Source organism: Paroedura picta, chromosome 13, assembly GCF_049243985.1.
Source record: "Paroedura picta isolate Pp20150507F chromosome 13, Ppicta_v3.0, whole genome shotgun sequence".
Classification (NCBI taxonomy): domain Eukaryota; kingdom Metazoa; phylum Chordata; class Lepidosauria; order Squamata; family Gekkonidae; genus Paroedura; species Paroedura picta.
The window spans coordinates 42303035-42320628 of record NC_135381.1 but is presented as its reverse complement, the minus strand read 5'-3'; the positions used below and the strand labels follow the sequence as shown (position 1 = coordinate 42320628).

The following is a 17594-nucleotide window of genomic DNA, read 5'->3' as shown; positions in this document are numbered from 1 at the left end:
GTTCCCTCGGCCTCCCTTCCCTCACAGGGTGTCTGCTGTGGGGAGAGGAAGGGAGGTAATTGTAAGCCACTTTGAGACTCCTTCACATAGGGAAAAGTAGGGTATAAAACCCAACTCTTCTTCTTCTTTTTCTTGACCTGAGGGGAAGGGAAGAGCTGGTCCAAATGGACAGACCGGTGGAAGGGGCGGCCCCTCCCCTCCCCTCTCCCCCACCTGCCCTCCCTCCGGAGTCTCTGCAGGGGGCTCTCTCTGCCCGCGCTCTTCTGACCAGCGGGCCCGCCTGCGCTTCCTAGCCAGAGAAACCCCGAGCGGCTCCACCCCGCCCCGTGCCAGCCAGCCAGCCAGGCAGCCGAGCGCGCGAGCGAGGGGGCGCCCGAGAAGGGAGGGAAGCGGACCCCGCCCGCCGCCTCCTCCTCCTCCTCCGCCTCTCCTCCTCCGCTCAGTGTCGCCTCGGCCGGCGCCGCGGAAGCCGTGCGGAGGCTCTGGGGTCTGCCCTCGTCCCGCAGGTGCCGCCCTGCTCCGCTCCTGCTCCTGCTCCGCGCCTCGGGACTTGCGCCTGCCGAGCAGCTCCCGCCTAAAGCGGATCGGATCGGTGAGTCTCCTGCGCGGCTCGCTGGGGAGAGGCGGACGCCAAGGCCGGGGGTGGCCGCTTGGCCACCTTGGCCAGCCGGGGAAGAAGGAGAAGCGCTGGTGCGCGGGTCGCTTCTGAAGCGCGCTCCTCTCCCTTTTTGCCCCTCGGCTTCTGCCGGCCCCTTCCTCGCCCTCCTGGAAGGAAAGCGGCCCTCGTGATCTGGGCCTCCGACCCTGCAGGCTTCTCCTCGGCGGGGAGCGTGAATCGCTGGAGAGCAGGAGAAAGACTGCGGTCAACCTCTGGTCCTCCAGATGCTGGCAGGGGCTCATGGGAATCGGAGTCCATGAACATCTGGAGGACCACAGGTTGACTACCCCTGCCTTAGGGCACCCGAACGAACATCCTCCGATTGAAGAGGGTCGCCGCGTGGGTCCAAAGTAGCACAATAAAAGCAGAGTCCAGGAGCACCTTTGAGACCAACCAAGGTTTATTCAGGGCGGGAACTTTCCAGGGCAAGCGCTCTTCCCACTGTCATGTAAGGCAGGGGTGGTCAACCTGTGGTCCTCCAGATGTCCATGGACTACAATTCCCATGAGCCCCTGCCAGCATTCGCTGGCAGGGGCTCATGGGAATTGTAGTCCATGGACATCTGGAGGACCACAGGTTGACTACCCCTGGTGTAAGGAGTTCATGGTCTGCGGAAGGGTGCTTGCCCTCGGAAGCTCCCGCCCTGAATCCATCTCGGTTGGTCTTCAAGGGGCCCCTGCTGGACCCTGATTTTATGGTGCCAAAGGCAGGCAAATGACCAAGGCGGCTTTGCTGGGAAGGTGGATTCGGAGGTCGGTTTCATGGAAAGCGTTCCAGACAATTAAGAGTTAACAAGTCTCAAAAACAGAGCAAAAAAACAAACATAATTTGGGAAACAAACCTCTTTTGAAAATATCCAGAGAGGCACTTGTTATGACTCCTAAAATCAGAGTCCAGACGCACCTTTTAAGACCAACCAAGATTGATTCAGGGCGGGAGCTTTTGAGTGCAAGCAGTCGGAGGAAGAGGGCCTGCCCTCGGAAGCTCACGCCCCGAATAAACCTTTGTTGGTCTTAGAGGTGCCCCTGCTGGACTCCTCTGGGCCATGGCAGTGTGCAGGGGAACAAGACAACCCAGGAGCTAAGCCAGGCCTTTTGTTCTGGAAGACCCAGGCTGGTGAGAGAAATGAATTCCAAAGCCCACCACCGGAAACCATTCTCACTGGCCTCATTGTGGTACTAAGAAGAAGCAGTGCTGGTTTTTGGACCCACTTTTGACAGCCCTCTCAAGTCTCAAGGCAGTTTGAAATTGCCTTTTGTTCTCGCCTACAATAGACGCCCTGTGAGGCACATGGGACTGAGAGAGCATCTGACAGGATTAGGTGAGAACAGCGCTATCAGGACTGTGAGGAGCCCAGGGTCACCCAGCTGGCTGCATGTGGAGGAGCAGGGAATTGAACCTGGCTCACCAGATTAGAAGCCCCCGCTCTTAGCCACTACACCCCACTGGCCTAGGAACAGAAAACCCTAGATCTGGTTGAATAGTCTGTATGCACAATGTTCATTGTAATGCGTCATGAATGTAAGGGACACAGTATGTTATACATAAACCAGTTTGGTGTTGTGGTTAGGAGTGCGGACTTCTAATCTGGCATGGGGGGGAAGGCTCATGCCGCCAGAATCTCCTAATCCATCATATGGCCCAGATCTTGAAAAGCTTGCATTTTCAGCACTGAAAAGCTTGCACCTTCAGCACTGGGGATTTGATGCTGCTCCGATACAGAACTTAGGCAGGCAACAATCCCATGATGAAAGGGTTTGCCTGTTATTTATTTAGATTTGTCTACTCCATTTACATCCTGTCTGTCTCCCCAGTGAAGACCCAAAGTGTCTCACATCATTCTCCTCTCCTCTGTTTTGTCTTCACAACAACCCTGTGAGGTAGTTTAGGCTGAGGTGCTTGACTGGCCCAAGGTCACCCAACCAACTTCTCCAGCAGCCCAGGGATGAGAACCTGGGTTTCCCAGACCTTAGTTGGACAGGCTAACCACTACAGTATGCTGGCTCTCTCTTGCTTCAGCTTTAAAATAATTTTGATGTAGATTATTTCAAGAAACGATTGTGGGAAGACCATATGATTTCCATCCTGAGATGGGTCATGCAGTTAAGCAGTATGGAGAAGTCTCTTCTCTCTTCCCCACCCACTCATTATCTTCATGGGACTATGTTATTGTTAATACAATTTGAGTCCAGGGGCACCTTTAAGATGAACAGTTTTATTCAAGATATAAGCTTCTGTGAGCAGGCATACTTCTTCAGATACAGTGAAACAAAACTTCCTCAATCAGTATATAGGAGTGGGGGGGGGGGGCGCGTTAATTGCCAGGAAGGGCTTGTTGCATGCATAAGAAACAGGGTGATTATAGCTGAGATCGGATTAAGGCAGACAAAACCTGGGAATTAGCACACAGATAGAAGTGGAAGGCAGTAAATTAGCATACAGATCTGTTGCGAATGTGAGGATGAAAGATGAATTCAGTGGCACCTTTAAGATCAACAAGGTTGGTTTCTGTGTATAAGTGAGAACTGAGTAACTTAGCATATGTAGTGAGATAAGAAAACAATATCTCTGTTAAGCCCAGGGGGTTCTATTGTCCCGAGTGTTGTAATAATTTATAATTCAGCAATCTCCCATTCCAATCTATTTCTGAAATTCTTATGCAATAAAACAGCTATTTTAAAAGTCCCCCATTGAATGCCCTGGAAGGCTGGAGTGTTCTACAGGTTTCACAGTTTTGTGATTCTTTTTGCCAGATTTATGTCCATTTATCCTTTGGCGGAAGGTTTGATCTGTTTGCCAGAAGTAAAGGCCAGAAGGGTATTGTTGGAATTTAGGGGCATATGCAATGTTAGAAGATGAGGACGCAATTGAGCCTGGGATGGGGTACTTGATGTTGTTAGATTGTCTGTGGCAGCAAAGTAAGGTAAGACAGGTTAAGGTAGCCCTAATTCCAAAAGGGGTGGCAGTAAAGTAAGCACTATGCATCTATGATTAGATGCATAAGCATAGCAACGGAGAAGTTTTACTTCAAAAAAATTAGCTTGCATTGCAGTCCCTTTAAAACAGGGAGAAAAATGATTGGCTGCCTGGCTTGATTTACAGGTGGAGAAGAGTCGCACGTTCCTCTCCTCTGCCATTTCTAGCAGGCGTGCAGAGTGCCAAGAAGCACGAGACGGCAGCAGAGGAGAGCGAGAGAGCCAGGAGGTGAGCAATGGCCAGAGGTGCAATCTTTAATAGCGTTACGCCATTGCGCTGGCGTGATGCTATTTTTTTCGATGTGCGTAATGGCCCTTAGTTTTCTTGAACATTGTTTCCAGCAATTCTGGTTTAGTACTGGACCAAGGTAATTGGGAGCTTTCTTTAGGATACAGATTAAGAGAAAAGGCTGATATGCAACACTGGAGCACAAGCAGTTGTGGAGCACTGTGCCGAAGGAATCACAGAGTGACTCGGATTAATTATTGGGAATGGGGTCTCTACTGTGGGGAAGTTTTCTGTGGGCTAGATCCTGTTGTGTAATTTTGCATCATAGAATGTGTCACGTTCACACTTATGCCTTGTCCCAGTTCTGTTTTCAGACTTCTGGACCATTCTACAGCCCAAAGCCTATTTCATTCCGTATCGAACATGCCTTGTGGTTGATTGTATTGACTCGTTCTGTGTAATCTGCCTTGAGTCCAAGCGAGAAAAGCTGGCGTCAATGAATAAATAATGTAAATAAACAAATAATAGGGAGAAGGTTTAGGGAGGGCAGGGAATAGGAAACGTTACCCTCCCTCCGAGACGATACGTGAGTTTTCAGACAACATATCAGAGTTCCTCAGGAGCGTTTATATTTTCAACCAGATCAATCGTATTATTCTGCATTCCAGGCAAGTCTTGCTCATTAAACAGCCCTCTGTATCCAGCATGCAGGCCAAAAGCACAATTCCTTCTGCTTCCAAGGGGTGAGAACGGTTTGCAAGTGGTGGCTGCTGGTAACCGAGTCATTTGTTCTCTTCTGCTTCGTTATTTTTCTTGGTCACACTCCCATCATTAGGATAGAGATGGCATGTGAGCGTAGGTATGGTGCGTGTGTTTTTTTATGGGAGCCTGGGAGACGTTAACAAAATATACAATCTTAAGGCAGGAGGAGTTTTTGCCAAGGTGGAGTAGGGTGGGGGCTTCTTGTATATAGTAAGGCCTTGTTAAGGAAAGCGCTACCCCCTCTAAGGTCCTCATAAGCAGAGGCTTAAGGGTGAAGGACACATGCACACAGAGTGTTGTTAGGAACTGGCTTTTGTGTACATGCAGTTCTGCACAGGGAGGGTTTGGTTTGGGTTTTTGGGGGAGTTAAAGTTGTCAAGTGTGTTTGATCTGTTTTGGAATCTCTGATGCCTCCTTTAATCCAGCTCAAAAATGTTGCTTAAATATAGCAGTGCTCTGAAAATATCCACACTACAATCCAGGGAAGTTGCAGGGTGTGAGCGGCTGCATGTGTCTTGTCAGTTCTGGTCGAATCAGAATTTGTTAGTATTGTGCGAATAGGCACACTTCATGACACCAAGAAATAGGCAGATTATTGATTATTGTTTTTTAAACGTTGTGCCTCTCTAATTCCACATTATCTCTGTGGTTTTGCCCTCTGTATAGGCATACAAGCTAGAATTCCTCCCCTTCCCTGTTTCACATCTGCAGTTGGGAATGATTTGCTGAGACAACTTCAAAACTTCTGAGCAATCAAAAGGCTGCTCTTGATTGAGCAGCAAGTTTTAAAACAGGGGTAGTCAAACTGCGGCCCTCCAGATGTCCATGGACTACAATTCCCAGGAGCCCCTGCCAGCTGTCGCACAGGGGATACCTTTACCTTTACCTTTTTATTGCACAGATCCAAAGCAGATTTGGAGAAAGACTCACAACAAAGAATCGAGAACATCCTATAGGAAGCAGATGAAAGCCTATGGGATGGTGGTAAAGTCAGTGAAATGCAATTTTTACTTGAATTTCATTGTGCCTGCAGACTCACACCAGCACAATTGTATAGGATAGCTCAATTTCTTGCATAGGATAGCTCAATCTTTTGCATAGGATAGCTTAATGAAGGGCACCAAAATGATAGTGAATCAGGTATCAGCTGTGAGGTATTTGTGAGTCATTTCACAGACTCCCACCCAATTGGTAAGACCCTTCTGGGGCCATTATGAAACCCTGGTTGAGAAAGCCTGTTCTTTGGTATAACTGAACAGCTTTTGTTCCTTGGGGGAAAACCTTGGTGCCAGACACAAAATCTTAATAAAGAGGTAGATAGTGTCTGAAAGAGAAATAACTGGAGAAGCTCAAGACATCGTCTGTAATTTTTATAATCAAAATACTGAAGTAATCAAGTTAACCAGTGTGAGAATTGATAGCAACTGTTTACCACCATCTCCTTAATTACGTTAACTGTTTTATTCCATCTGTCTTTTCAAACATTTAGGGGAGAAAAATGGACAATGTCTATAAACTAGTTTTTGGTTCTGGCAACTTCGCTAATTTGTACTTTGATTCTCCTAATTGTCCTCAGAGGTTTTTTGTTGTAAAGATGCCTTTCCATCTTAAACAACTTCAGATCTTCTTCCCTTCCAGGTTCAGAATTCACCACATCTAAGGGTCGTTTTGTTTCATTTTTGGCAGCAAACATGAAAAAGAATTGGAGCTTGGAAGACTTCCGACTTCTTTTTGCCTGCGTGCTTTGCCTCCTTTTTATGGAGGGAAGTAAAACGGAACAAGGGAAATGTGAGTAACCTTTTGAAGGGTCATATTAGTGGAAGATCAAGCTGCCTTCAGTTATGTTGCAATAATGTCAAAGTAGATGTTTGTTTGATTTTACAGCTGGAATTGAAATGAGCAGGAGCACAGAACAGATAGAGAGAACTGACCCATGAGCCCCCTTGAAATCTGTGAGCTGCTCTTAATTGTATACTGTAACTGTGAGATTTCATTCATTTGTTCATTCATTTAGTCATCAATTGCCCCTCCAAAGCTTATAGGGGCTTACAAAGCTAAGGAGGAAAAAATAGTGTCACTTCAGTATGGAGGTGTGGCCAGAGTTCACCGAAATCCCAAGGAAACAATATGCCAGATCCAGACTTTTAATAAGGAAATTTTTTAATGAGTACCTTGATAGAGCGATTGTCTGACTCAGGAGAAGGACATTTCAGAAGGTAGCCATGTTGGTTTGATTCAAGTCCAGGAGCACCACAGAGATCAGCAAGAGTTTCAGGATATGCGCTTTTGAGGGTCAAAGTTCCCCTCCTCAGACACACAAGTAGACATGGAGATCTGGAGATGCCGGGAATTGAACCTGGGACCTTCTGCTTGCCAAGCAAATGCTCTGCCGCTGAGCCACGGCCCCTGCCATGGGTTCCTTGTGGTGCTGGATGTTTTGCAACCACCGTCACCAATATGGCAGGCGTGTTCTTTCATCCCAGCTTGGCAGCTCCAGCGAGGGCATGGATGAGGTCCAAGGGAGACATTCCCTCTGCTCCACTGAGCTTATTCACAAGAACGAGCTGTGCAGATAGCTTTGTCCGGAGCCAGAGCATCACCGGGGGACTGCCGGTGGCATCTCCAGTTCACTGCCTCTCAGACATGAAAGCCTCATTCATGCTGCAGAGGACGGAAATAAAAGCCGAACTTTTCACATCAGCCAGCAATGCATCCCGCCAGCTACTTTGAGTGGAAGGAAAGTGGCGAGGATCAGGTTATGGTGCCTCATTCACACAACACGCATGAAGCCGCCTTGTTCTGAATCAGACTGGCGGCCCCTCAAGTTCAGTATTCTCTGGCAGCAGCTCCCAGGGCAGAGGTTTCTCACATCACCTACAGCCCGGTTCTTTTTACTGGAGATGCCAAGGGCTGAACCCAGAGCCAGTTTGGTGTAGTGGTCAGGAGTGCCGGGTTCGATTCTGCACTCCCCCACAGGCAGCCAGCTGGGTGACCTTGGGCTCCCCCCAGCACTGATAAAACTGTTCCGACCAAGGAGGAATATCAGGGCTCTCTCAGCCTCACCCACCTCACAGGGTGTCTGTTGTGGGGAGAGGAATGGGAAGGCGACTGTAAGCCACTTTGAACCTCCTTCGATAGAGAAAAGCAGCATATAAGAATCAACTCTTCTTCAGTAATATCAGGGCTTTCTCAGCCTCATCCACCTCACAGGGTGTCTGTTGTGGGGAGAAGAAGGTAAGGCAAATGTAAGCCGCTTTGAGACTCCTTTGGATAGAGAAAAGTGGCATCTAAGAACCAACTTTCTTCTTCTTCTTCTTCTTCTTCTTCTTCTTCTTCTTCTTCTTCTTCTTCTTCTTCTTCTTCTTCTTCTTCTTCTTCTTCTTCTTCTTCTTCTTCTTCTGCTTGACAAGCAGATGCTCTGCCACGGAATCACGGCCCTTCAATTTGAAGGCCTTAAGACCCAAAATAAGCAGCTGTGTATCAAAGTGCATAGGATGGGTCCATGGTCTGGTTTTAGTACGAGTTTCCTGTGCTCTCTTAGAGAGTCTCCCAGGAAAGTTTGCTCACACTGTAGCTGCAGAAGTTGTTTTTCCGCTCACAGCCTGACCTCCTCTCCTATGCAGATCCAGAGACCTACTGTGTGTTTCAAGATAAGAAGTTCCGCATAGGAGAAAGGTGGCATCCGTACCTGGAACCCTATGGCATCATTTACTGTGTCAACTGTCTCTGCTCAGAGGTATTTCTTGCAGCTTTTTCCTGTATCATTCTGCATTCATGGTTATGAGTAGTTATCGAAATGCTGATTCTTCAAAAGGAGCAGGAGGGGTGAAGTTCTGTTAAACAGTCTTCACCAGTCCGGCAACAACCGAAAGGGACCCTTAAACAAGATCTACAGCTCCTACCTCAGCTACTCTCCCTGATCCCAAAAGCCCTTTGTCTGAGAGCCAGTGTGATGTCATGGTAAGAGAGCTGGAAGCGTACCATGGAATCCTGCTGGGTGACATTCTCTCCACCTGGCTTACCTCGCAGGGTTGTTGAGAGGATACAGTGGAGGAGAGCAGAATGAAGGATGCTCCTTTGAGTCAGAATCAGAAGACCTTTATTGCCGCACAAAAAAAGAAGGCAAAAAAATTACATTGGAAAGTGTTAATTGTTCAACTATCACAGACCTCATAACCAGCTGTAGGCTGCCAATTCATTTACTAGAGAGCTTGGTTTGTAGTAAGAGGGTTATCTTAGGTTCATCATCAGATCCATGTTATTTAGGGAAAAGAGGGTCAATGCGCTGCCCGTGAATAGTGATGGGGAGTGAAGACTAGAACAAGGCATGTAAGACAGTCCCAACACAGGGATCTGTTCTTTCAGAGTAGGGCCTTTCTGAAAATCTCCTTTGGAGAATAGCAGAGGGGGGAGTGTTAAATCTCACTAATGTAAATGCTCATCAGAAGGAAGGACTCCCTGGAGAAGAGCCTAATGTTGGGAGCAACTGAAGGCAAAAGAAGAAGGGGACGTCAGAGAATGAGGTGGCTGGATGGAGTCCCTGAAGCAGTAGGTCCAAACTTAAATGGACTCCCGGGAACGGTAGAGGACAGGAAGGCCTGGAGGATCATTGTCCATGGGGCCGCGATGGGTTGGACACGACTTCGCACCTAACAACAACAACAAATGTAAATTCTAGCCATGGTTGGGGGGCTGCTAAGTGGTAAAAATATGAAGCAAGGCACACAATAGCTTGGCAGAAGACCAAAACTCAAAGGAGAAAATGGTCCTCTGGCAGACTCACTGAGATTTTGTAATTCCGTGTCCAATAATTTATGTTTTAGGCTTCCGTATGAATAGGATTCAGTTGCTATAAATAAAGAATCTGAGGAAATATCCACAGACCTCATCTTTTGTTCAAAGCATCTAGCTGCTTTGGGTCCCTGCAGGGGAGAAAGGCAGGGTGTAAATGAAGCCAGTAAATAAACAAACAGCACTGCTTTAGATCCAGTCTTACCACCAATGGCTTAACATCAGTAATCTGTTTTCTCCCCTTCTCTGTTTCTTAAATTTACATTTCCAAACATCCAGCTAGGATCAGTATGGGATGGCCCCCAGTCTTGGAGCCAGAGTGGTGTCGTAGTTAAGAGCAGGGGATTCTGATCTGGCGAGCTGGGTTTGATTCCCCGCTCCTCCTCCACATGCAGCCAGCTGGGTGACCTTGGGTTCGTCACAGCTCTGATAGTGCTGTTCTCACAGAGTAATCCTATCAGAACTCCCTCAGCCCCACCTACCTCACGGGAAGTCTGTTGTGGGGAAAGGAAGGGAAGCCACTTTGAGGCTTCTTCAAGCAGTGAAAAGTGGGGTATGAAACCAACTCTTCTTCAAATTCAGCCAGAGGATGTAATGATGACCATCGGCATAGATAGATTAGCAGAGCATAGGACTATCTGCGACTACTAACCATAGTGATTAAAGGACACCACCATGTTCATAAGCAGTCAACCTCTGAATCCTAGAACTAGGATGCAGCCTCAGGGAAGATCTCAGCTTCTCTGCCCTGTTGTTGGCCCTCCAGAGGAACTGGCTGGCCCCTGTGTGAGACAGGATGCTGGACTAGATGGACCCCTGGTCTGATCCAGCAGGGCTTTCCTGATGTCCTTAGGAAGGCCTCGGCCTCTCTGCCCTGTTGCTGGCCCTCCAGAGGAACTGGCTGGCCCCTGTGTGAGACAGGATGCTGGACCAGAAGGACCACTGGTCTGATCCAGCAGGGCTTTTTAAATGAAATCCCTGGCCTCTATTGCCCTGTTGTTGGCTCTCTAGAGGAACTGGTTAGCCACTCCGTGAGAGACGAGATGCTGGACTAGAGGAACCGTCAGTCTGATCAAGCTGGGTCATTTTATGTTCTTATGAAGCTCTCTTCCCCTGAGTCCTGTTGTTGGTCATTCAGGGGAGCTGGTTGGCCACAGTGTGAGATGGGATGCTGGACTAGACGGACCACTGATCTGATCCAGCAGGGCTGTTCTTACGCAGAACTGGGAGATCCTTGTGTGGTAAATCCCTTTCCAAGCTGTTGGTTTTGCAAACGTAACACGGCTGTCTTGTTCATCCCCCAGAATGGAAATGTGCTGTGCAACAGAATACGATGCCCGACCCTCCACTGTCCCGCTCTGGTCCATGTGCCCCAGCTGTGCTGTCCACGGTGCCCAGGTAATGCCTAATGGCAGACCCACAAGACTTTTCGGAACCGTGTTTAGTTTGCTTTGTGAAAGGCGCAAGAAACGAGAGCTTTTGAGAGATGCAAGAAAGGTTGGCCAGGGAAAACCTTCCTTCCCCTCTTTCTCATTCATGCACACACAGAAGTCATGGTTTCTCCAGTCTGTTGTCACCCTTTACCAGGTGGCAAAACTGTAGCTCTCCAGATGTCCATGGACTACAGTTCCCAAGAGACCCTGTGCTGACAGGGCCTCATGGGACTTGTAATCCATGGACATCTGGAGAGCCACAGTTTGGCGCATGGGAATTGTAGTCCACAGACATCTGGAGAGCCACCATTTGGCTCATGGGAATTGTAGTCCACAGACATCTGGAGAGCCACCATTTGGATCATGGGAATTGTAGTCCATGGACATCTGGAGAGCCACCGTTTGGCGCATGGGAATTGTAGTCCATGGATATCTGGAGAGCCACCGTTTGGCTCATGGGAATTGTAGTCCACGGACATCTGGAGAGCCACAGTTAGGCCCCCCTGCCCTGCCCTATACCAGGAGTCTCCAAACTTGTACCTTTGAGTACCGTGGCCCCTTTCAGGGTCCCCGCCCAGCTTTTACGAAGAGGGTGGGCCAAGTGGAGCTTTCTCCCTGCAAGACATTTGATTGACTCTTGAAGATTTGATTTGATTTTTAAATACAAATAGAAAAGTAAATAAATCAAAAGCATTGCAACTCCTCCAATAAAACAGGCAACCAGATCCCCACATGAGTTTAATTGGGTGACCTGGGCAAAGATGGTAAGATCTCTTGCCCCGGAAGCAGAGGGCAGCAATATATACACATCCATAGAGAGAGACGTTTGTCGGGGAGGGCCTGATAATCACTGCTACACGCAGCAGGAGTGTGCTTGGCAGAAGAGCACCCGATATCCAGGCCCTGAGGAGCTGATGGAGTTTAGGCAGGGCCCTGATCGCACCTGGGAGCTCATTCCATCCAGCCGGGGCCCAGGCCAAAAAGGGACCTGCACTGTGTTACTGAAGCTAAGCTGCGGTGATCACTTCATGGCTGGCTCCGCCTCTTGTGGCAACGGTTTTGCGGCTGTCATTTTGTTCTGCCCCCCCCCCCCCGGGCCATGTGAGGATTCCAAATGTTCCCACAGGCTGAAGAAGGCTGGGGGCCCCTGCTCTCCACACGGCTACCTGCTTCAGGGACCCTCTCCATGCAGACCACTGAGACCACTGTCTCAGCCAGGTTGCTTTGGCAATGCAGATGCCTTCTCTTTCCCCAACTTCGATATTCACCCTCCTGCAAACAAGGATGTGAAAAACTGGTGAAGTCAGGGAGGGGGGTTCATTTCTCGGAGGGCGAAAGTATTTGCAAAATGTGTCCCTTTTGCATTTCAGCTCAGGGCTGCTGCAACGTAATCTACTGAGACTGCTGGAGCAGAGCAAACAGACACATTCCCTGCCTAAAAATAACAATGGAATGCTTTCATGCAGCAAACCCTGTTATACACTCCATTTATGACAAGAGAGGCCTGTATTCTCAGGAGCCATTTGGCCGGGGCGGTGGGGGGGGGGGGGGCTGGACAGAAGCCTACCCACCTCCTGCCCTCCCGTTCTCCGGCTCCCAGACTTCCACTCATTTCATCCGTTGGCAGGTGAATGCCTTCCTAATGGGCCTGTTTGACCGGCCCCGTCCTGTTGTCCTGCTGGGCTCAATGTACAGAGACGGCTAAAGGTTCATCCAGTACTGAAATCTTTGGCTCCCAGCGGCACGGGCTCGGCTGGCACGGTCGTGGCTTTGGAACCACCTCCCAGAATCTGTCGACTGCCCTTCTGGTGGGGGCGGGGGACAAAGACTGTGCAGGGGGTAAGGGGTTGCATGACCACCCTGATGCAGAAATGCGAGTACATGAACATGCAAGTATATGGAGCAGAGGTCCATCGGTGGCTATTAGCCACAGGAGATGAATTAAACATTCTGTCTTAGGCAGTGATAGTCTGTATTCTTGGTGCTCTGGAGAGCTTCTGGAGCTCTTGCCCCACTAGTGGTCCTCCTGTTGTTACCTGGGTTATGGCCACTGTGTGACACGGGGGGCTTGGGCTAGATGGGCCATTGGCCTGATCCAACATGGCTTCTCTTCTGTTCTTATGTCTGGGGCAGTGATGCTCTGTCTTCTTGGTGCTTAAGGGGCTAACAGTGGGAAGGCCTCTGGAGTTCTGGCCCCACTGGTGGTCCTCCTGATGGCTTTGGCTACTGTGTATATTTATATTTTTATTTGTGTATTTTATCTGAAGAGGAAAAGCAGCCAAGGAGTGTTGTGGTGAGGGGAGTGGGGATTTATTTTATTAGTACATCTTTTTATTTGGAGAGAAAATAGAGAAAGTGTCTCGATGATATCACATCTGGTGACAGGTCACTTCTGGGGGTGTGGCAAGGAGGTGAGGCCAGCTGACCGGTGGTACTTCAACGCCTGAAAATTATTTCAGGGGTACTTCCATGGTCAAAAGTTTGAAAAAGGCTGCACTAAACTACAGAGGCTCTCTTTGATGGGACCCACTGTGTGATCTTCCCTTTCCATGGCAGTATCAAACAGGGAGAGGCACCGTTGATGTGACCCATCAAGACAGCAACCTTGGAGGAAGGGCAAACAAGCTTTTTGTCCTCTGAGTCTGGGATCACATGCTGTCAAAACACGTGAAAAGACCCCCTCTGTGCCCCAAAGAGCAAAGAACGTTGGTAGAGGCAGCCCTAATTAGAAGCCATATACAACTGGAGTCCTCCGTGCGAGAGATCTCAGCTTTGTGATTACACGAGGGTGTTGTAAATCGGAGCTGTTGATGTTTATGGCTGTATAAAGCAACCTGTACGTTGCATAATGAACTCCAGCAGACTGTATGTTTATTATACATTCAGTGTTAGGAGCCACTGTACAATGCGGATGAAGCCCGATCTCCAATGGCTTGGCTGCAAAATTCCCGACATGGCCTAATGTCTGGTAGGTTTGCTACCCCCCAGCCTCCCCCCCCCCTCCGGCTCCTGATTTCCAGTTATAAAAAGGTATTAGTTACACAGCTTTGCAAAGAAGGTATTTATTCAACATTCTCCAGAGAGCTGCTGGTTTACTCTTGCTGCTGATACGAGCAAATGTCAGACAGGAGAGAACCAGGGGGTGGGGGTGGGGGGAATATGCAGGTAGGGTAAGACCTAACTCAACACGGCGAGCAATATGAGAGAACTGTGATAAATGAGGATGTTTGTAGCCTAAAGAAAGAGGTTAGGGACTTAACAGAACAAACCATCAGATCAGGGACTATCATCTCTAGTGGATTTCTTGGGGTTTGCCTGGCTGGGCAAGGTGCAGCATCACTGGCCATGGTGTGCAATGTTGATGCTGAAGGACATGGCCCCTAAGCCTAGCTGTGAGCAAGAGGCTTATATTGAGTTGGCAACTCCGGGTTTGAAAATGCTCAGAGATTTGAGGGTGGAACGAGGGGTTTGGGAGGTGAGGCATCAAGAATTTTATGAACAAAAATAGACTGAATACTTTCCTCAGCTTGGTTGAATGAACTAATCCAAGCAGGAATGCCATAAAACAATTGGGGCATTAATTGGGAGTTGTTCTTCAGGGGAGATTTACAAAAAGTCTATAAAAATCTATCCCTGTATTTCTGGCTGCATTGAAACCATCCCTTTTCTGTTTTTCTATTGTCCATTCGATGCAATTATTCATGGGCAGCTCATCAACCCGCCTTTTTCTAAACAATAACTTGATGATGAGACTAAGATCATTTTCTTTTTAGGAAACAAAAACTCTTGTTATTGATTCGGTTTGCCAAGCCACAGATGGCTACGAGGTCCTGTAACTGTAGAACAATTAATACTTTACAATGTGTTTTCTTCTTCTTCTTCTTCTTCTTCTTCTTCTTCTTCTTCTTCTTCTTCTTCTTCTTCCCTGAAACATTGTACAGGCTTTGAGAAACTCTAGAAGTGTCGTGATTGTGCAGAATATGGTTGGGAAGCAGGGCTTTTGTACGTGCCCACCTAGTGCCCCTCCCCTTCCCTCCCCCTCCAGGCTCATCCTTGGCCATTTGGGAAGGTCAACATGACCAGATATGGTCATTACACCAGATACATGCTTAAGAAATATAATATATATAATTAATTAACTCCCACTCATTCAAGAAACCCTTCTAGGGCACTCAGCTAGATTGAGAAAGCCTGTTCTAAAGCAGCCATTTTCTCCAGAAGTGGAATAAATGCCAGCCTCCAGGAGAGGTCTGGGGATCACCCAGAATTACAGTTTATCTCCAGACTTCAGGGATCAGTTCCCCTGGAGAAAATGGCTGCTTGGGAGGGGGGAATCTGTGACATTGTACCCATTCAGATCCCTGCCCTATCCAGACTCCATCCCCAAATCTCCAGGAGTTTCTGAACCTGGATTTGGCACCCTCGTTCCCTCATCTACTTCTGGTGGCCAGGGGGATTTGGCAACCCTATTTTAAATAAATACAAGATTTATTTAGTCTAGAGATCAGTTGTAATTCCAAGAGATTTCCAGCTCCCATCTGAGGGCTGGCAAACCTAGGTTTAAAGGAAAAGATGGATGACAAGGGACAGGATAAGGAAGAGGGCAGACCCAGAGGGAAGAAGGACCTTTTGGCTGCATTTTGTAGAAAGAAATAGAATATATGGGAATACCCACCCCCTCTGAATCTGAATCTGAACAAAAGTTGAGTCCAATGGCTCCTTTAAGACCAACAAAGTTTTATTCTAGGTGTGAGATTTCATGTGTACACACACTTCTTCAGCCTCTCACACTCCTCCCACTTGTCCATTTGGGCACAAAGAGTCCGAGATGATGCTCTTCTGTTAGTCTGAGAAAGAAACAGAATCGTGCTCCAAGATAGCGTTGCCATCAGAGTGCATAAGGAGAGAGTAAATGAGCAGTAAGTTAGTAAACAGCGAACTTACTCTCTCCTTATATTTGCACCTTGATGTCTGAGGAAGTGTGGCTGCACACAGAAGCTCACACCCAGAACAAAACTTTGATGGACTTAAAGGTGCCATTGGACTCACATCTTGTTCTGCTACTTCAGACCAACTTGGCTACACACCTGAATCTATCTCTCTAAATCTGTACACAGTAGAGCAGGAAATAAAAGCTGATTCACCCAATGTAGAGACTGAAGTACTTCTGCAGTCCTGGACTCTCTGTGTATCAGAGCAGTGGTCCCCTACCTTTTTATCACCGGGGACCACTCAACGCTTGACAATTTTACTGAGGCCCGGTGGGGGGGAACCCTGAGCGTGTTTCTCTGCAACGAGATAGTCCCATCTGGGAGTGATGGGAGACAAGGACACCCGAAGGGTGTTGTAAAGGGCCGGGGGGGGGGGGGAGAGAAGGCGTCCTTCGCGGCCCACCTCCAATTAGTCGACGGACCACATGTGGTCTGCAGCCCACAGGTTGGGGATCGCTATATTAGAGAACCCATTATTTGCAGACACATTTGCAGATTCATATTGAGTATCCAGTCTGAGAGCTGTCAGAGGGTTGGTCAAAGACTTGGGGAGGCAAGAATTCAAATCTCCACTTGGCTTCGAAGAAGCGAAGAATGCTCTGTGACCTTGGGCCGGGCACGGACCTTCAGCCTAACCTACTTCATTGGGTGGCTGTGAGAAAAAGGAGGAGGGGGAGAGCATCTCCTTTCCTACACTCTTGAGGTATTTAGGCGCAATATCTCACTGAAGGAGTTCCTGACATCTTTCCTCTCACAGAGTCCTCTTTGACTAAGATTCAGACTATTGTGAGTGAAAAAATTATTTTTTAAAAAAGCTGAATGATTAACTGCATGATGGCTGAAGGCTTATGTTTTAGAAAATATAAATAATTTCAAATTTTAGTAATGTAACATAGATTAACTAAGTGTGGGCCAGGACAAGGTTTGGCCCTATCCTCCCGGTCTCCCAGCACCACATTGGCCCCTGATCATAAATGAGCTACCACATTTTGAACTCACTGATATTTCCACGTGGTCATGTCGACCCATCCCTCCATTCCCCAAATGACCACTGATGGGGCTGGAGGGGAGAGGCATCCCCATAGCTCTGCTTCCCGACTGTATTCTGCACGGCCGTGCCACTTTTGGAGTCTCTCGAAGCCTGAAGAATGGTTCACAGGTTCCTCAAGGGTAGAACTGTTGAGAAAGGTTGGGACTAGGATCTAGAAGACCCAGGTTCGAATCCATTCTCTGTCATGGAAACTTGCTGGGTGAGTTGGGCCACTCACACACTCTCTGCCTCACCTGCATCATCAGGATGTTGTGAGATTCAGATGGAGGCGAGAACAACGTAATTTGCCTCAGGGCCCCATGGGTGGGCTCTAATGCTGCTGCAGGACAACCGTGTGAAGCAAAGTTTCCATTGGAATGAAACGAAACATGCACTTCAGCCTTCAACAAAGAGTTTCCGCCTTTCACCTCTTGCTTTGATCTCCCTGAATGTTTCCCTGGCTAACTCCGTGTTCTGCCATATGGGTCAGTCCATCTGGCTCCAAGCACTGTTTTCGGCTTGTAACCCAGACTCCTTCAAGGCTCCAGGAACAGTTATGATTAGTGACACATTTATGTTCAGGCTCCTGAGAATTTATGGTTTCCCAACATGTATCAGGTTCAAACAGCTTCTTCGCGCTTTCTCCCCTCTTTTCTTTGCTGTTCCAGTTGGGAAATACCAAAAAAGTCAGAAAAACAGGGAAACAGGACTTGGGGGGGGGGGGG

The 17594-nt window shown here is 48.2% G+C and overlaps 1 protein-coding gene across 4 annotated transcripts in view; it reads left to right on the top strand.

Moving 5' to 3' along the window:
- Positions 1 to 395: 395 nt before the first annotated feature.
- Positions 396 to 17594, top strand: part of CHRDL1 (chordin like 1) — a 43941-nt gene continuing 26742 nt past the window's right edge. Inside the window, exons 1-5 of one of the 4 annotated variants that reach the window (XM_077307584.1) lie at positions 396 to 592; positions 3761 to 3862; positions 6311 to 6412; positions 8248 to 8360; positions 10720 to 10813. In XM_077307584.1, coding sequence (XP_077163699.1) covers positions 6316 to 6412; positions 8248 to 8360; positions 10720 to 10813 — 304 coding nt within the window. In that variant the 5' untranslated portion in view covers positions 396 to 592; positions 3761 to 3862; positions 6311 to 6315. Of the gene's footprint in view, positions 593 to 3760; positions 3863 to 6262; positions 6413 to 8247; positions 8361 to 10719; positions 10814 to 17594 lie in introns of all 4 variants that reach the window. The other 3 variants (XM_077307583.1, XM_077307585.1, XM_077307582.1) reach the window with 3 other exon arrangements.